The 21,572-nt window shown below is 29.7% G+C and overlaps 2 protein-coding genes across 2 annotated transcripts in view; both read right to left on the bottom strand.

Moving 5' to 3' along the window:
* The window catches only part of Smyd4-2 (SET and MYND domain containing, class 4, member 2), a 114,095-nt gene that overhangs the window by 20,746 nt on the left and 71,777 nt on the right, over positions 1–21,572 (bottom strand). Inside the window, exons 3-4 of the mRNA XM_014427150.3 lie at positions 3,690–3,867; positions 2,322–2,466 (exon numbers count right to left, since the gene is read on the bottom strand). Of these exons, the coding sequence (XP_014282636.1) occupies positions 2,322–2,466; positions 3,690–3,867 (323 nt within the window). The remainder of the gene's footprint in view (positions 1–2,321; positions 2,467–3,689; positions 3,868–21,572) is intronic.
* CycE (cyclin E) lies at positions 8,686–11,235 on the bottom strand. Its single transcript, XM_014427163.2, has one exon. The coding sequence runs from the start codon at positions 11,007–11,009 to the stop codon at positions 9,855–9,857; it is 1,155 nt and encodes a 384-aa protein (XP_014282649.1). The 5' UTR covers positions 11,010–11,235; the 3' UTR covers positions 8,686–9,854.

Below are 21,572 nucleotides of genomic sequence, written 5' to 3'. Positions count from 1 at the left end.
TAGATCAGAAAATGAACTAATCTCTCCCAATAGGTCCATCATGTGCATAGCAGACTGAATATCTATTTGTGCCAATAGAACCACCGATTCCAGAACCAACAAGTTCAATAATTGAAATTTCATTTGGAGGAGATGAATGAATGGCAGCACTCTCTAGCACAGATTTTGACTCTTGAATGACAACTAACACCAATTCAATAAAATAAAAATGTTTTCAAAAAATTAAAGTCAAGTTCTTTAGAAGATTGTTTGGTTTATCCAGAAACCCCCAAAAGAAGGGCGAAACAGAACATAGCAGACAGCCCATTGAGAAATTAAATTAATACGCTAAAAAAAAAAAATAAAATAAAATAAAAATAAAAAAGGAATTAATTTAACTTCATATGGTTTCCATTACCTGAAAGATAGGACCATTATGATTGTGCAAACCAAGCTTCAAAAAATGACCCCCCTTCCATACAGTGGGGGGAGGGTAGTATCTACAGGTGACCAACCTATTCTAACCATGGTAAGGGGTCAAGTTTTTCATTGTGTGAAACCGTCACTTAATGAAAAAAACGTCCCAGGCCGGATTCGAACCAGTGTCACCCGCAGATTTTAATTGATAAGACCTGCACCTGACCATCTGAGCTACAGACGGCTCAAGAAAACCAAGTTGTACCAAATAGAAGTGTAAACAGAAAGTGGCTGATCTTTCAGTAAGATGAAGATAGTACTGATGGAAAGGATCAAAATACATCCCACTATCGCTAACCCAAGTTTTTACTGAAATCATTCTAATGCAAGGAACACTGAATGACATATTGGCAGAAGAACTATTCAAAGGGCTATGCATTGAGTGTGGGGTTATCTATCCAAAGCATAACCTGCAACGTTTCCTGACATTTGTGAGAAATATTATCATGTTATGTGTGTTCTACTACTTGCTGTTCCTAAACACAAATGAATAAATAGTGATGAATGCAACATTCTTACAAATACTTTTATTTGTGATACAATACGATTTGTCGGGAAAAAGAAAATCTGACCAATAAAACTGATTGTCTTATACTTAAAATTATCAAAGATTGATTTATATTAATTAGGATAATATGTGCCATTTTCTTCATTTTTCACTTTGTATTCACATCCTTTGAGTTTATCTTATCTTTCCAAATGTCTAAAGTGTTCCTCACAACTATTCTCTGAGCAATGTCTATAAGCATTTACTTAATATGCTTGATTTTGGGGATTCCTATTTTTCTTAATCATGAATCAGTAAAAGCATGAAGTGCTATATGTGTTATAAGTAACCAGAAAGATATTTAAATGATTATATCTTATATACATGCTGTTGAAGTTTACTCAATGACCTCTGATTAAAATAATTTTATGAGTAGCTCAAATAAACCTTATTTTATGCAACTATACCTCAACAGAACGTGCATTTTTAACTTACTAAAACTTCTAATGATAGTTGTTTCAACTTCATACCTAAGTTCCTAGCATATTATAAAAATAAAAATAAACAAACAACAAACCATGGTAAATTCACTAGTGTGAGCAACATAGAATAATGATTTTTATTTTTCAAATGCAAAAGGAGTGCTCAACTTCAAGGCCAATGCTGTAAAACACTAAGGCCTACTGTCCAACTACTGGGAAAATATTGAAAAGTAATTTGGACAATTAATCAAAAATTCTGTGTTAGATCAATCAATGAATTTCTTTCAACATTCTCTTTCTGTGTAATTATTGTTTAAAAGTGAAAAAAAGTTGACTGATTGATAAAGTGGTTAGTTTTTAGGGAAATTATCACGGGAAAAAAATGCTTAAGTGTACAATTACTGGGTCACTTACTTTATTCCTTAATTGTAACTGAAAACCCTTTTCTGATACATAGAAATGCTTAAATCAAAGATTTACAGTGGTCATTATACAGTGAGTTTTATAACCCACAAATAGGACAAGTTATCAAGATAGATAAAAAGATGCATAAAAGATTTCTAAATATTTTATTATTTGTTTATCACTGAATAACTAACACCTTGATTGCCAACTAGCATGTCTGCATTGTTGTCTGGGAAACTGACTACGAATTATCTTGTATTTTTACTTGAAGATAACTTGTAGTGTGCCTCCTAGGTAAGATTGCTAACTGTGTGTTATCGTGTTGGCAGCTGATATGTTAAATAAATATTAATATTTTAAAAATAAGAATTATCTTTTTTTATAAACAGAATATCCTGACCATAATCAATTGGTTTTGCAGTTTAATAGAATAAAAATTAAATATAATTTGATCGTCCTTAGAAATAACAAGGCATAATATTTTCACTTACTTCAGGATATCGGACAGGCAATATTTAAGTCCTAATTGCAAATCATTCAAGCATAGTTGAAATTCTGACATCTTAAACAAAATTTCACTTCGAATCAGTAAAGACATAGGAAGAATTGATCCTTCTTCTTGAAATAAATTTTTACCTACAATAAAATTTTAAAAAATGAATTAAAAATATTTTTAGGAATTGTGATAGTACTGGTTGTGGACCAGTATTACTAAATTAAAAATAATTGCCTTTATTATACCAACTAATGAAGATTGATGACTGTGTACATGGGATATCTTACTATTTATCTTATTCCAGGATAGTTAATAAATTTTCATTGCAAATTCCTCTTATTTCAAAGTATTTGGAATATTGTATTTATACAATATTCCAAATCTCAATGCATTGAGATTTGGAATATTGTATTTATAAATGCCTATGAAAAACTATTCAGATTAAGTATTCCCTCTTCCAAATAAAACGTTTTATAAAATCAATTTAGCAAACCTACAAATCTCTTTTCAGTTTATTTTTTCAATACTACTGTGACAGCGAAGTATGTTGTTGCGATCCTAGAGCCTCAATTCAGAATTGTGTGGATGCAATTTCCAACTAATTCAGTTTACTTTTATTTTGAAGAGGTCCACAAAATAAATGTAGGCACATAAAACAGAGTAGCAATCTAATGGGTAATAATTTGGTGTTAAAAAAAAAAAAAAAATCAATGGACTCATAGAGAGGGAGTCAATTTTAACCAAATTGTGGGTTTTAGGAACAGGCTTAGCGAACCCGAAGGTTTAATGCCGATACCACTAATGGTTCTCTACAGTGTTAACTTAACAGATTTAAGGATCCGTTTATTATTAAATCCCACAACCTTACACACCCATCTCATTCTCCACAATGTAATAACCTGAATTATATTTACGGTGTGTAGTCCCCTCAATTCTGTGTTGTGTAACCTTCTAAATTCTTTTGTTAACTCATTTTTCAGTATGAATATTGTAAGTATTAATTTATTTTCATAAACCTTAAGGTGTTGTTCTTACATTAATGTAAGAGTCCACGTTTTGCATCCATAAGAACAGTGGGAAGGATAATAGTTTTGGAAATTACAACTTCTGATCCTGAATTACTGCACAACATTCCTGTGTTTCTTTATCAATCTATTCTGTTTATAATAAACTTTTCAATGTATCTCTAAATTCTTAGTACACCAACCACAGAAATGCCATATTTTCACAGTATTGTTGACCCTTTTTCTTTAAAAATAATTCATACAATAAGAATTAATGGAACTTATAAGTTGTTGAATTAATTACACAAATTTATTGAATTTTTTAACAATAAAAACAATTTAAATTTAGATAGAAATACCTTTAGAAGGTGTAGGAGCCCTGACCACAGCAAGGTTGGCTGAAGCTAAAGCACGATCATATTTCTCTTTCTTCAACCAATGATCAGCTTCTTCCATCTTTGATTTTGCGAATGAGGCAGCTTTACCCCTGAAGATTTTTTGAACTTTTAAAAGAGTTCCTTGAACAATGTCACACACCTATAAAATAAAAACTATTTAAGCACATAAGCTCTGTAACTCAGTATGGTAATAAATCTTAACTCCTTTAAGAAGTAAATTATTCCATTATTTAATTCCTTTTAGGACTACTTATCTAATTTACTATCAGTATGTAAATCAATAGGGCTGGCTCAGTGAGGCACTATTACTATCAACCAGGTTCAAGTTGAATCCATCAGTAACAGATGATTATTCTGTTAAATCAGCCATTTATCAATCCTGTGGGTTCAGGAGCATTCCTGGGACACTAAGTCTCAATAAAGTGGGTACCCCTTGGACGTTGGGGGAAAATCTGGCAGTTGAGTCAAGCATTGTCAACCATTGTTTCACACTATGTTTTAACTAAAATTTAAAATGTTTCTATGTAAAAGTAAACAATAAGTAAATACATACATGTTTGTTACAGCAACAAATCAAAAAAGTCACAGTTGATTTGAATACCTAAGGAGATCATTTTAAATATAGTCTCGGATAAAACAGGCAACGGTAAGAGAAATTAAGTAAACAATAGACTGCCAAGACACTTCCAATAGTAGATTTCTGCATTTACCAATCAAGTGCTGTAACATTAACTAGAAATTTTGATACAATGTAGTTGAGATGCTTGGGCCCGATCCACAACTCAGTGAACTCTTTTTCTGAGATTCAACAATATTAAGCATCAATTTTCTGGAAATTTATAAGTTTTTGAAATACAGACAGAGGAGTAAATGATGTCGCTGATGGTTCATAGGGCTAGAAATTAGACTGTGAAGGCACCTGAGCGTTCAGATTGAAGATAATGGCAGGCTGTGGTATTGGAGTCTGGGGGTTATATGTGTTTAATAAATTTAATTTGGTTTTTTATATCATTGTAAATTTAAAAATATTGTAAATATTTAAAAAATGCTGTTTTATAACATATAATACATTTCATAACTGTCTATACAGAAAGATTGAAAGGTGAATGTGAACCAAAAAGCTTATGTCCTAAATTATAAATTATCAAAAAAAAAATATATGTTACTTAATATTTTGTGTATATTCAAGAAAAGAGTTGGATTTTCTAATTGAAGTTTTATAAGTTGTTTAAATTTTTAATATAAAATATCATTAGGTATATTGTATAATTAATTCAGACTATTTTTTAAAAAGGAAAATAGCTCAGTTATTCTGACAAATACCACCACCATACATATAAGTGTACATTGCTTTGCTTGAATAGTGGCACATCTTATATAAAAAATAAAAAAAAATGAGCTATTTTATAGATCACACCATAGACTGGAGTTAATGTGTAACAACACCAATAGCTTTAGGAACGTTTATAGTATGTAGTCAATGTCACAATCCAACAAAGCAAGGAATATATTGAGTTGTTTATATCTAGAATAATTTTATCAGGATATTTAATGAAAGCCAGGTTACAACAAGATCATCCCTATGCTACTTAGAAGGGAGAAATTGAAAACTGATCAGCTTCGAAGAATATATATATATATATAAGTTAAGTATCGGCGAAAGCAAAATGTCAAAAAAGAGAAGAAGGAATGAGATCTAACACGCTTCAACTGCTGTAACATACTGTCTTTATTGGGTTCGGTACATCTGTCTATATATTGTATATAAAAAGATACAATAACAACTAAAAATATTTTGACATAATAAGATAAATGCAAAAAGTAAATTAAGGTAGAGTTTTTAAATTATACAAATATGAATGAAAAACAACATAATTTACAAATAAAGGAAAAGAGTAAATAAAATAGTATAAGTATAAATAAAAAATGACCATCTTCATAATTTCAAGAGATAATTCAGTTTATCATTATTTACTCATTATATTAAAAGTAAAATAATCTGTACTAAAACCACTGATTCATTCAGTAAAAATTAAGCATACTAAACAATAACGACCTGAGCAATGCCTAAATAAAAGTAATGATTATCAGTTGGTCACTTTTCTACGATTGGTAAGTGTTTAACATTAAGTAGTCTTGTAATCTGGTTCTGTTGGTATCTCTAACTATTAGTATTTTTATTAATTCTAATCTTTCTTTAAAAGACTATTAAACTTTATGAAAAATATACTAATAATGGAAGTTCTGACAAATGTTCCTTGAAAAAATATTTTTGCGTTACTTAAATAGTGGACACAGCTGGAAAAAAAAGTTTTAATAAAATTTAGAGTTGTATGTATTTCACAAATTGTACCGTAAACTGGTATTACTCTCTAAACTGAGGTTTTTATATAGAATTTCCTACAGCTATTAGGGTTGTTGCGAATTATCTCTAGTCTACACTACAGTACAATCTATGGAATATGTTAAACAGAAAAACTTATACCCAACACAACAAAATTATATGAACCATTGATCTTAAGAAAAAAGGGTTTAACATTTTATATAACTTTCTAGAATTTCTAAAATCCTGATCAAATAAATAACACTCTCATCAAGTTGGCCACCAAATTCTTTGAACTGTTTTTCCCATACTTAAAAGACAATATGAAAACAGTATTTCATATTATGTACATTTCTCTTATTTGAATGTTCACAATTTATTGAGAATTCAGAGGTACTCCTACAATGCATTGTGAATACCAATGATTCCCAAACTTTTTTGTCCTACCGCCCACTTTCCAGGAAAAATATTACTCAGCGCCCCTTGAAAATTAATTTTTTAAAAATTTTAATAGCAATTAATAGGAAATATATATATTAATGTTTCAACCTTTTTCGTAAAATATAGGAAAGAAAGGTGTAAATTAAATACATTGAACTTGGAAGTTATGAAACTATTTATTTATTGAACTAATAATAGAATGTAATACAAAAAAATCAAAACATTTGAAATTATCTTAATGAGAGGGATCAACCGGGTGTGTTGCTACCAATTTAGCGCTCCTAGGCTCTATTTTCATTAGCAGTAATATTGTTGACTGTGATAACTTATAATTATTCATTGCCTCCCAAATGCACCTGTGACCATCACCGTCTCCCTGAAACGCTGCAGTGCCCACTTTGGGAATCGCTGATGTATACTATCAGGCAAATGATTTTTTATATGCTCTAATAATAGTTAAAAATATACAACTTCAAGTTAAAATTTAGATACTTATTTTAACAATTATTTCTATTAATATTAACAAAATTATTTAAAGATTTCCAACATTTATTCATTTGCCATTGCTTGTTTATGAATCAAGATCATTTTTTTAATTTGAAATGTTCACTTTATATTTGCTCTTTTATAACTGTGGCACAGTTTAGAGTATTCTCAAGTTGACTAATATGAGGCTTAAATAATTTTAGAGGGTTAGTTAACTAATTTTAAAACCATGAAGGTATAACATAACTGAATAAATTAGTCCATTAAATTTAATATAAAACATAAGTAAATATGAATTATACTGTAAAATATTTTTTATTTTAAATCAGAACTTTTGGTCAAGTTTAGAATAAATATTACATAAAAAAATAAAAATAAAAATAAAATTTGTACTAAATCAATATTACTATTTTTAGAAATTAAAATGCTCTTTATGATTATCATTTCTTATAGCATAAACTTTTACATGTTTTTTACTTTAGATGATCAGATCATACCAGATAAATTGGGAGTCTGCCCACTCAAAGTGAGGAGATCGCCATGTAAAGAGATATTCCAGACTAAAAGTGAGCAAAGTACTGGTATTGGTTTCTGGAAACGAATCCAAATCAGACTCCATTGCTCTGTCAGTCATAGAAATTGGCTTCCCTATCCACTTTTACTCACAACCCAGTTTAGCTCAACTGGGTCTAATTATTTATAGATTAATGTATCATCTCAAATCAATAACTTAAAATTTCTAATATTAAGCGATTTTAAAAAAAATTATTTTCTCAACACTATTTTAGAAATTTATTGAAGGAGTCAGGGAAATATTTTTACTGCATAATTTTTTTTTTTCAAACTTAATCTGACTGATGCAAGCAATTCATCAGTCCTCAATCCTTAACATACTCTTGTTTCAATACTGAAAATTAACCAATTATCAGACTTATTTCTTACCACTGACAAATTTGAAGAAATGTTAGGGAGAATCTTAAAGAATGAGCTTGAATTGAAATTTCAATTCTGAAGCCTTCAAATTCATCTAGTGATTAGAATTATTTAATAATGTTGCGAGGCTATACTCACCAGTAAATTACTGCAAATGGGATGTAGTTAGAAACATGAAAATAAAACCATACTAATAACAAAATAATTAATCACATTTCTACCTAAAGAAGCTGATTGGTCAGCATTTTAATCAATACGTTTTACTTATTGGTGATCTTTTCATTTATCTCCCTCTCTTAAACTTCTCCTTATATTACATCTATGGTCAATGATTTTGACACCATTGTAACTTATCTCTACTTCATGTCTCTCTGTAGATGTTAGATATGGAAGACAAAATATAAAGTATTGAAAAATCTTTGGAAGAAATATCTATGACAATGGATATGATCTAAAATGATTATTTATAATAATTAAACTTAAATGGTACTATTAAAGTCAAGACTGTAAAAATGGACTTTTATTATTTCCTGAAAGACCGACAAAATAAATAAAAAAGCACCTTTCCTATGCTAGGGAGGCAATCTCTAAAATATTCTGCTATAATAGGGTATATTACTTCAATAAACCTGGTTAACAAAATACAACTTTAACAATAATATTAAGAAAAGGGATGATTCATATCACACTGTTGTTCATCCAGTATTTAATGTATATTATATGACTATTTCATTTCACTGGATCAATTTTAAAAGGCAAATAAATAACAAAAAATTGCTCAAAAAAAAAAGAAGATATATTCCACCAAAAATTGTACACATCTTGAAACAAATTATACAAGTGCGTAATAACATGTTAATTTAGTAACAGTACTAACAATTAAGTCTTATTTGACAAGGCACATTTCTTAAATTCTAAAAGTAAATGACTTCCAACTTTTTTGGCAGGTTAGATAAGGTTTTAAGTTGTTTATTAAGTGTCCTGGAGATAAACATTGTCTCCATGATTTCATGTTACATGCCAAAAAAATAAAAGTGAAAGACATTACAGTTTACACTACTTAACAGATACAAAAACTATAAGCGTATTTCAAAAGTTCTTCAACAGATTTGAAGAATCAACATCTTGCTCCAAGTACTTCACATTTTTCAGTCCATATATAACAAGGTGAGTAAATACAAAAGACATTTACATAGACAATCTTCCATACTTGGCATTTACAAAAGTGCTATCATACATTGAATATATTAATTTTTTTTATCAACAAAATATATTAATTTTAACAGTCTAATTAATAAACAAACAAAAAGAAAAATAGTACAAAAATACATTGTTTCAGAAGAGATATTTTCTTAAGTTGCTGTTTTAATTGGGTCAAATTGTATACAATGATCAAACATGAGGAATAATTCTACTTTAATAATTACATGTAGGTCAATAGTAAGATGACTAATAAATATTGTTTTTTAACAGAATATCAAAATTATTTAAGTATTATTTAATATGATCAAGTAACTTATATATATATTTACATTTACTTGGCTACTGTACAAAAAAAAAAAAAAAAGAACTGTCCTAGCTAGGAACGATAAATCTTAGTTACTTAAAATGATTATTATATTGCTGGAGTTGGAAAAATGAAATAATTGAAGCATAATATTGTAGTTATTTCAGTTGTTTAAAAAGAGTTAAAAAATAAATAAATAAAAGTAGTTACTTTCATTAAAAAAAATTCATTCTTCTTTCCATAACAGTTCTTTTCAAATTTTAAACAAATTTACAAAGTAATAAGAATTCAGTCAACATATGCTTAAAAGCAAATTTCAACAAATTAGACTACATAAATAGTAAACTTTTTCATGCAAAAAGTTACAAAAAAGTTTTCTAAAAACTTGGAGTGAACAAATATTTAAGATAAGATTTTATACATACAAAGATATTTATTAATCACGAGTACTAGGAGGAGTTGAGGGTTTTCCAGAACTTTTCGAACTAGATGGCGGAGTTAAGAGTCCGGGTGTAGTTTCTACTTCTGCCAATTCTTGAGCGGCTGATAAAAGGTCAAGTGACACGTTCCTTTTCATGAGAGTATGTTTGTAATCAGCAGGCTTAGGTCCAGGGGGTAAAGCTTTCAAATTGATCGATGCAGGTTCCACACCACATTTTTCTTTGAGAACATGCCAAAATGGTCTCATCCATTCTGTGCATTCTTTAATATCTGAAGACCGCATACCCCAACCGACTAATGCAGATGGCTTTGAACATATACAATTAAATGCTGTAGCCGCAAGTATACGATAGGAGAACCTCAGGAATCCTTCATCTAGACTGCATAAATCTAATAGTCTTGCAATTGTTTCATAGAGTTTTGTCGAAAACTTGGTTAAAACAGTTACATCTCCATCTTTAATGTATAATAACTGCAAAAAAATGGAAAGCCACCTATCAGGAGTTATAGTAGTACACTTCCAGTCTATAGCTTTGACAATTAAAATTTCTGTATGTAAAATATCCTCTTCAGAACAGCTACCATCAGTTATATAGGCAAATTCACTAAGCTTTGGAGGGTAAATTTCTTCAAATTTCGAAGCAATTAACAGACATGTCACACCTATTAACTGCAGTTGGTTTTTCGATATATTTTCGGAACTCGAAAGGTACCTATCTAAGTAGTCAACAGCTAAGAAATAAGTTTCTCTATGTAGTTTGTAGACATCACATACCTCAATCAGCCACTCCAGCAATACACTTCTCATCCTAGGTTGAATACTTGGGTTGGAGGTGAAAAAGCAAGAGCTTCTGGCTTCTGAACATTCTGCGTCTTTTCTCATATAAAATTTCCACAGAAGATTACCATCGATGTTCTGCGTAGATGGGATGGGGCAGGCCTTTTTGCATCTGGTAAAAACTGAAAAAACTCGACTTTCCACAGTTTCATTAATATGTATACGAGAAAGTTCAGACAATGGAAGTCGCTCATCTGAAGTATTCGGGCTGGTGATTTCCTCCTCGCATCTCGGCTTCTTTTCTTTAACAGGTAGATTTTCTTTGACTGGAACCCGTTTTCTTTTCATCCCGCCTTGACGCGCGGAGGACATTTCTTCAGTTAGTACATAAACTGTTAGAAGAAAGGTTGATAAAACTGATGCTGAACACTATGTAATCATTAAACGGCACAAGAGAAATCACAAAAATGCACTAGCGGATAACTGGTATTGGAACAAGAAGCAGGGAGCACTAGAGACAAGCTACTGAGGTCCTAGCTGGAGCTTGTTTTGGTGGGAACTGCAGATCGAAAATGGTTGCCTTAGGCGCGAGAAAGGTAAAAGGGAGGTTACCCCCACTGTTGTCGTGTCTTTGACCTTTGTTCCCGCCATACCTCTACCCGCCCAAACATTTTCTTTTTTTTATTGCACTCCCTTTTAGTACAGCCTATTTACAAGCCAATATTAAAACACTTAATTTAAATTGCCAGATGAAATCGATATGATGATAATGATTACTCATTGATTTCGCGGGTTTATTCAATTTCGGTTAGAGTTGCTAGACTTCAACTGAACAACACAGCCTTAAAGAATATTATATACATAGTAAAATCGTTTAATACGATATCTGATATATATTAATGGATATCCCCTTTAAGTCGTTAAACCCCACTTTAAATAATACTAATTTAAAGAAGGCTAGAAACTCTAGCCGAAACGTTGGCACATTAAAATAAGTTAATCGAACTTATTTGTGTTTTTCATTGACCGCACCCCCAACCATCTTCTCCTCATTCATCATCCACAGTCAACTATCTCTCATAATTATAAATACTAATTTAAAGTTTAAAAACTGAAATTTGTTGTAGAATACTATTTTTTAAATCAAAACAGAATTAATAACGAAGATAGAATAAAATATAAATTCATATAATTAATATATTGAGTGATTAAGCAAAAAGTAATTTTATAAGGAGAAATATTTATGAGAAAACAATAGACACGTACATACAAAAAATCAGCAACAATACCAAGAAATGATAAAATAAATAAATATTTCAAATAGAATAAATGTTTAAATATTATAAGTTTATGAAGGGTAGGTTTTACCCCCCGCCCGTTCTCCCTCTCAAGATATGAATTATAGCTTTACCTGCAAAGGGCCTAAGGCGGGACAACTTTGAGCAGGTAACCCCCTCCCTCTCGAAACATTTTTGCATACATTTTTTAGAATGACTAATGGAATTTGGAAAAATAAATGTACCATATTGCAACTATTACCAGAAACTGTTAAAATTTAAGGAATTGTTTATTACTTATTTATAAAAAATTGTTTTTCAAGCTACAACTTTGTAATAACTAGATTGAACTTAGAACTAATTAATTCTTAACTGATATGGCTACCACCATTATTTTCATACAGAGAAGTGGTTTTCCATACGAATTATTATAATTTAAAAATAAATATTTAGAAAGAGAATGATCAGCAAGCATCTCTCTTCTTTGGATTTCTAAATTATGAAATTATGATAGTGAACATTTAATAAATATTATAAAAGGTTTAATTTTTTCTTAAGATTTAATGCAGCCAATAAATCAGTGATATACGGATATGTTTAAGCTTTTTGAACTGGATTCACAAAATATTATTTTATTTTGAGAGAGGTGACATGAAGTTTTGACTCTTGAATAAATTAGAAAATTTTCCCAACAATAATAAAAAATCACGTTTGAAATATGAATAGTATCATTGGGACTTTCTAAATCGACAAATATCAAAAAAGAATTGCACAAAATTAAATTTAAATTAATAAAATAAAGATGGTTCTTCATGATTTATAAGGTCAAAATATCGGATAAAAAACTTACATTAAATTTGAGGAAAACGATTTTATTTTTTAATGGTGTATTTGGTGAAGACTGTAGATTTGTTGTAAGAAGTTGGTCAGCGAGGAAAATACAAATTATAACAATTTTTTTTTATTTTTCCAACGTTTCGGCCTTAATTGTAGGCTTACATCATGGCAATTGGATTAAAGATTCTAACGTTTGTAATTAGGAAAATGGGTGTTTCATATAATTAAAGTTCTCTTCACTGAGTGCATCTCTGAAAATAAGCTTATACCAAAGCGAAAGTAGTGAATGGGATTTGATAAAAGTGATTCGAAGCATTTTTATATTATGCTCAACTTTCTTTCAGCCTTGGGCTAAACGTACGAGCTCTTCTTGCAATATAGGAGCGTCAAGGAAAATACTTGTGCCCTTGCGTAAGCGAAAGTAATAGATAGAATTTTATTAAAGTAGTATAGGACTGTTTATCAATAGCTTTTTCTAAATAATTTTTTATTATTACATCCAAAGTTTGTACCAACTCATCTGGTGAAAATTATTTTATTTCATTATAAATACTTGTAAATAATAACTTGAAATTGAAAAAACATCAAGCTAGAAGCGTTGTTAAAATGATAAAAAATAAATCAAATTTATAAAAGTTTTTATTAAAAATAATTTAATATTATTAATAAAATTTTCTTAAATTAATGATCTTCAATACGACAATGGTGTTATGGTGTGGTGGGTAAGCATATGCTAAACTTGTGAATTTGTTTTCTAGCAAGCTGAAGATGGGGGATAACCCCGAAACGTTGTTGTCTGTAAAATAAACTATTATATTTAAATAAGGAAGATTGTGTTCATTCAACAATTTCATATTATCAATAAAATTAATTATCGTTATTTTTATTTATATTGGTCAACAAAGCAAAAAGTTCGACAGGGAAACGAGACTGGCCATGGCGGAGAAAAAATTTCGTTGTGTTAAATCATAAATTTTAAAAATCATAAAAAAATCAACGCACTTTTCAGAAAGAATTTGTCGAATTCTTTCAAGACTGCTCTACAATGAAATATTTATTTCTAAAAGACATAAAAGCATTCGGAGTTACGAAGCAGTACATCTAAAATTAAGTCAGATTGATATTTTTTTTTTTTCAATATAATATAACACATTCATCGACTTAAAATTAAACAAGATATAAAAATAAATGGAATTTTTTAAAAATTCATTATTCATACTATTCCAATTACAAAATAAAGAATTCGGAGAGTAAAAAAATATACATATTTATAGTATAATTAAATAGAAACCAAAATAAGAATCAAAGTACAACTTAGTAAAAATTCACCTGAAGAGGTTTGATAGAAAACGAAAACACTATTTCAAAAGTGATATAGGGCACTCGCTCTCCGGGGGTTTAGCGGGGCGGGTCCGGCGGGGAAGGATAGCCTTTTTTTAGTGTTATGATCTACTCTTGTGAGATTGTGACATGTCGTTCATCGACCAACCTACTCGCTGCAATTGTCCGTTTGAGAAGTCAGATAAGTAAGGCTACCATGGAGGGTTGGATGTCGTTTTCCAATGTACATAACCATATATAAATCCAATATAACATAAAGAAATGCATTACGTTTGCGAAATATTTTTCAATGAAAAATTACCGAACTGAATTCTAAAATTAGTGGGAAATAAAACTGTAAAAAATGTTTGCTAGTATAGTTCTAAATAATTTTTATATAGAATCATAAAAAAAAAAAAAATAATAAATAAATAAAAAAAACTAAGTTTTCAATTCTGTAACTTCTAAAACCCCTTTTGGAATTATTTTTAATGAACATTTACAGTAGATTCATCACTGTTTTTATTTTTTTAAATAGGAAAAAACATTAAAAAAAAAACAGATTAAAGTAAATAATCACAGGAATAGAAGAAAAGAGAAAATGGACAATTTATTATTTGGGAAATAAAAATGGAAACAAGATTATTTATTACACAGTCATAAATATGACAATAAACAGCTCAGACAGGCAAAACTTTCAATGAAAATTTTACCTGAACAAAGACTTTTCAGAATTTTAAAATTCACTACCTTAATAGGGTCGTGGCCGAACCTTTTAGGGTAAAATAACGGTACCAGTAGAAAATCCCTTGCTCTCTTCAGGGGCGAGTCCCAGAATAATAAAATAAACTAGTTTCAATTTATTTTAATTTATTGTTGTTATTTCTAAATAATACGAAATAGTCACATCAAGATAGTAAATTCTAATTTGAATATTTTTTAAACTAAATTTTGCATACAATTTATTACTGTGTCCATGTTCACCAAATACTTAGATTGATTTTGTAAAGCGCGAGTCATCTGTGTCTTTGAACATTTTTTTTTTAATAGTAAATACATTTTTAAAAATTTCTGATTCACATGAATCATAAGAGGTGTCCGGTGCTACAGACAGGCCCTAACATTGGTCATACTTTTTTTACATCTAAGAAGTGGTCCACCTGAATAAAAAAAGTGGTTATCGGTAGACGTCAGGTCTGGAGGGTAGCAAAGAAGGGTGGAAGGATGGGAGCAATTCTCCAAGCTCCTGTATCAATCTAAATACTAAGCATTTTTCTTTTATTATTATTTTTTTTTGGGAGTCGTTCAGTTGATAATGATATGCATTAACATTCCGTTAATTTGTCATCTCTTTGATCATAAATACAATTTTCTGCAAGCTCAAAACTATATTTTCGAACATAAGATGCAAACCTTTATCCGCACCGCTAAAATGGGCCACCTTGCTCTAATTTTGGACTTTGCTTCACTAAATTTTGAATTTTTGACACACTTCCAGGAGTCAGACAAATGTAAAATTTTTACTTAATTTTCATTTGAGTAGAAATGAAAGAAGAAGTATGTTGTATGTTTTATTAATCTTACAAACACTGGAGCGAAGTAAATGGGAACGTAAGATTTATAATTTTTAGTAATTATATACAAAGTAAAATTTGATATTATTATGAAAAATTATATAAGAGGAAAGAATAAAATTATAAGCCCATATTATAAAATTATATACAATTTCATGGTTGGGACTTTCTAGTACAACAGGTCTCATAGGGATATGAGATTAGGTCATGTTTGAAGTCAATATAGAGCAATACTAATGCTGTCATTTATATTTTTACTTTGAAATTAATTTATTTATTGAATATATGACATTTTTAATTTCTGGATCTGTGGTTCAAGACATACGTTTCCGTAACACTGGGCGCCCCTGGCCAACATTTGTTATACTACAAGAGGAAACGAGAAATGTTTATTCAAAGAAATTTGAGCCTTAGGAGTAGTTCAGTATGTAACATATTACATTGTGTTAATGAGAAAAAAACAGCTTTTTTTTTAATTATCAGAAGTAGTGATAGGAATAATCTAATTTGTACACATGATAATAATAATAATAATAATCAGTTGAATGGTTAAAAGCTGGAAGGATATTCTCTGAGAAAGAGGGATTTGTGGTTGCTATTCAAGATCAAGTGATTGCCACGAGATCATATAGGAAGCATGTGTTAAAAGACACAACAACACCAGATAAGTGTCGATTATGCTCAGTAACGCTCCAATCAATCCAACATACCACTGGAGGATGTGGAGTGCTGGCTGGTACTGAATATCTCCAGAGGCACAACAATGTGGCCAAAATTTTGCATCAGCCTCTGGCTGTGAAGTACAACCTAATTGAAGACAAGAGCCCTTAATACAAGTACCACCCAAATAAACTTCTCCAAAAAGGTTCTCTTAGGCTATATTGGGATGAATCAATAATTACAGATCATACAGTACGCCATAATAAGCCAGACATCCTCCTTATAGACCTAAGAAAAAAGAAAGCGGAACTTAAAGAACAAGAGCCGGGAAGAAAAAAAGGCAGTTATCTCACCCCAATTTTTGAATACTTTAATGAAAACTAGGTATAATTACTAGTCAAAATTGATGAGTCTGCCAAGTATAAGTAGGGGGAATAAAAAATGGCGGCTGTTTCAAAACCTTAAAAAACACTAATTTTTCATTCGGAGCTCTATTTCTTTAAAAATAACAACACTAGAAAATCTAAGAGAACATTATTTAAAGAAGAGTAAATTTGCTGAAATATTAGCCCTAAAAGAGCTATTTACGTCTAATAGTTCTCGAGATACAGCTTTTTAAAAAGCAAATTTTTTAAAAATCTACTGCAAGATTAGTAGTTAGTTAATTTATTTTGAGAAATCTATATCTCAGGAACTATTAGACATACAGATGTCTATTAACACTCAAATTAAACCTAGTTTAATGACCTTTACCTCCGTAGGAATAGTAGTTTTCATGATATTTGCCCAAATAAATTGATTTATAGTTGTTCGGATAATAAATTTGATTTATAAAAAACTTCATTTCAGAAACCATTTGACGCAAAGAGGTCTGCCAGCGCTCAAATTAAAGCTAATTAAATTTACTATAAAATAGTTAATAATGTTTATCTTTGTAGGACTAGTAGGTTTTATGATATTTGACAAAATAACCGCACAAAATGTTAATTTCTAGTTGTTCTCATAAAATGTTGGTTTTTGAAAAAATATATCTCTAGATCCATAAGACGCATATATGTCTGCCAACACTCAAAATAAAGAAAATTTAACTTACAATAAAGTAGTTTATGACACCTATCTTCGTAGGGGTAGTTGTTTTTATGATATTAACATATTAATATAAATTTGGCAAATAAAAATTTGTCCGAAAACTATAAATCACTTTAATTGAGCAAATATCATGAAAACTATTACTCCTACGAAGATAAACATAATAAACTACTTTATAGCTCATTAAACTAGCTTTAATTTGAGTGCTAATAGACATCTGTACGTTAAACGAATTTTGAGATATAGATTTTTGCAAAATAAATTCACTAACTACTGTCTTTCAGTACGTCCCAAACATTTTTATGAAATGTTGTTTTTTTAAAAAGGTATATCTCGGGAACCATTTAACGTAAATAACTCTTTTAGGACTCATATTTTAGAAAATCATCTTTAAATGACGTTCTCTTAGGTTTTCTTGTGTTGTTCCTACATTTTAAGATATAGAATTCCCAATGAAAAATAAAATTTTTTATCGCTTTAAAACAGCCGCCATTTTTTATTCCCCCTACTTGGCAGAATCATAAATTTTAACTAGTAATTATACATAGTTTTCATTAAAGTAATAAAAAATTAGGGTGAGATGACTGCCTTTTTTCTCCTCTTGGGCTAGTGTACTATTATCGATATCGGAATCCCAAACGATAATAATATAAGCTCTACTGTGGGAGAAAAACTAAGGAAATATCAGGAATTGGCGATTGAATTGAAGGAACTGTATCACTTGGAAGGAGTTACCACTACTCCAATCATTATATCCACCAATGGTCTCGTACCCAAATGCACAGTTGCAGGCGTGAATGGTTTGGGAGTGCCTGTTGATGTGCTAAGAGAGGCTCAACAGTCAGTTCTCTTAGACACAATCATAAAGTCAGCTGTTACCATTCATATTATTATGGTTACCGTCTTATCATTTCGTTTATATATATTTTTATATAAAAGATTCAATAGTGTTCATTAAATCTACATACGTCCTCAAATATACCAATAGCGAAGCATTGCCGGGTCTGCTACTCTTTCATATTTTATTTATTCAGTATCTCTAAAAGAAGTACAAGAGTGCTAGCTAATATATCAGAAGAGATGAGGAGGAAGAATGAAGGAACCAGGTGGCGATGGGGTGGCACATCCTAACAATTCAGTATGGGAGGTCGTGCGCGACCATTCTTCTTATTTTACCCCTACGATCAACGTTGTTGTTTTTTTTTTGGACTTAAGGTAGATCGTTCTATTAGAACATCGGCTGAGGAATGTACGAAACCTTGAGAAAATATAAAAGTCAATTAACAATTTTATAATCTGTCATAACAGATTAATTAAAAGTACGTCATGGTTTAAAAAAAAAATAAAAAAATTAACACATAATTCGTTTCATACAACAGGTTCAACATAAAACACCTAAACACCGAGCAACATTTATTATAATTTTCTATTTTCATAGAGAAACAAATGATTTGGGAAAAAGTCACGTTTATACAAGATAAGATTAAAGCCTTATCTCGATAAAAGTAGAAATACTTACGACATGGCAGGAAGATTTTTATAAAGCTAATGTTTATATATGACGCAAAAACCACTATTTTAGTAATTACTACAAATAAAAATTTATAATTTATTTTATTGCTATTTTACTGTAAATAACTATTTTGAGGAGAGAAATAGGTCATTTACTTAATAATAAAGTTAAGATGAAAAATAAATACATCAAATTATCATAAAAGGTTATAAATAAATAAAATTTAATTTGGCATAATTTAATAAACCCATCTTGGTCACAATTTTATTTTTAGTGAGATCATATTTGTAATTTAAGAGATTTCATAACAGATAAAAAAAACAAAAACCCTACCCTCCTCAATTTTTTAAAATACCAAATATGTTTTAATCATGAGAGATGGTTGACCGTGGATGACTTATACGAGGAGAAGATAATTGAGGGTGCGATCAAAATAAAACACAAATAAGTAGAAGTAACTTATTTAATTGTGTCAACGTTTCGGCCAGAATTTCTAGCCACTCTCAAGACTAAGAACAAAACAAGATAACCAATGAATACAGCTAATAAAAAAGAAAAGAAAATATAAACGGAATGACATAAAGTAAATAATTGTACAGAATGTAATTTATAAAATAAAGTGATGAAAGAAGTAGAAAATAAAATGTATACATAGGTAATCGAATAAGTAGGTAAAATAACATAATTAAGGAAATAAAATAAAAATGAAGTTATATAATGCAAAGAAATTTGAATACATTAGTTTATTAATAATTTAAAAATTAAAATTATGGAAAGAAAAATAAAATTGAGAGAAAGAAAATATATGTAACAACTGAAATATGTAGCCATCATATGAGATAAAGAGGCAAAATAAAAGTTAAGTTTAACAAAAGAAATTGATAGAAAAAAAAAAATACTGAAAAAAATAATAAACGTTGGAACAATTAAATAAGATACTTCAATTTATTTGTGTTCTATTTTGACCACACCCCCAACTATTTTCTCCTCGTACAAATATGTTTTAGTCTTTTTATGGTTAGAGATGTGCTTTCACGTATTTTTTTTATCAAGTTTTACGTATCAAACGAATATCGATTGAAAATTCGAATAATGAAAAAGACATTCTATTGACACTAGTGTATATAGTGGACGGAATTGGAATTTTTTTTTAGGTTATTGCATGAATTTGCACGTTTTGAGATTTTTCTGCAAAATTGAATTTTTATCCTTTTTTATATTTTTCATAACGACGAAATTATTGTTTCATTTTCAAATTTGTCTGTGATTCATGAGAAATGAAATAAACAATATAACATCACGAAACTATTATTATTCAGTTTAATGATTGATGATATTAGCTCAATTATTGCTACCGTGGAATGGTCCAGTAATTGGGGCGGTGTTTTAAGCCTTTTGCCACTCCGAATTATGATCTATGGAATAATATATTGAAATTAAATTTTGCAAAAATTCGCACATTTGTCTTTTTTTCGAAGAAATTACTTTTGTAACAAAAGCAATTAGTTTTGATTTTTGTTGCATATTCTACCCTTTTTATCTTAATATTTGATGATTTTTTTATTCCAGTGGCATAAAATTTATTAAATGCTCCAACTAAATTTCCCAATTTCAAGCACTTTGTCAATGTTCTCGATGTATCCATCAATATATTTATTTACTTTGAATATTATATATTGGACTTATATTCCTCTATAATTTTTTAAACTATTTAAATTCCACTTTTTAATATTAAGATTTCTTAAAGCTGCTTGGTGCTTTCCTATTCTCCAATATATATATATATATGTGAAAAACTTCTTTTTACTATCATTATTATCTATTATCAATTTTCATATACTGCTAGGTAATATTCCTATACACATTTTTGATTTACAGTTTTGAAGTGATATTTATTTATCTATGTTTTACAATATTTTAATCTCCACTTTTTAATATTAAGATTTCTTCTCTGCTCAAACTGGAATATTCCTATAGATATTTTTGATGTAGTTTTGAAGAGATGTTTCTTTGTAACTTTTTACCCTATTTTTTTTTTTTTTTTTTTTAAATAATTTATTTATTGTTATTTAAAACTGTATACACATATATATAATAAGTAAATTTGCTGTAGGTGACATAGTGACATGATACAAACATGTGGAGAATGTACCCACTGATAGAACTCCAATAATATTTCTAGAGACGATCTCGAGGCCATCTTCTTTACCCTATTTAAATCTCCATTTTTTAGTATTGGTAATGTTATAGATCCCTTAAAGCAATCGAGCACTTGCAGTTATTTAGGTTTTCAATGCACCATTTTGGGTTATTCACTGCATATATAACCAGGATATCATGAACAGTAGATCGAATCAAAGTAACCAGAAAACTTTATTTTGCATATATTATCAGAAATATATTGGGGTGGGTAGCTCAGTGGTGAGGCACTGTCCTACAAACTTTAAGGATCCGGGTTCGAATCCGACTGTGGAGGATAATTATTTTCAGTTCCACTGCCACCGTTTGAATTCTGGAGCCCTCCGGCCTTAGTGGATGTCCTTAATTAGATAAAAATCTGACGGTCAAGCATTCTGAGCAAATCATCTTGCAAAACTATCTAGTAGCAGTCAGTACTTTCTTTACATAGTAATGCATCCTTGAGTCTTCATGGGTTTTAGCGGTA

Source organism: Halyomorpha halys, unplaced genomic scaffold (genome assembly GCF_000696795.3).
Source record: "Halyomorpha halys isolate HHAL.00 unplaced genomic scaffold, Hhal_1.1 Scaffold30.1, whole genome shotgun sequence".
NCBI classification, from domain to species: domain Eukaryota; kingdom Metazoa; phylum Arthropoda; class Insecta; order Hemiptera; family Pentatomidae; genus Halyomorpha; species Halyomorpha halys.
Note: the sequence above shows the minus strand (reverse complement) of the source record. Positions and strands in the feature narration are given on the sequence as shown.

What these genes read in the sequence shown, in the direction of transcription:
- CycE (XM_014427163.2), bottom strand. Translation starts at nt 11,009, where the DNA reads ATGTCCTCCGCGCGTCAAGGCGGGATGAAAAGAAAACGGGTTCCAGTC.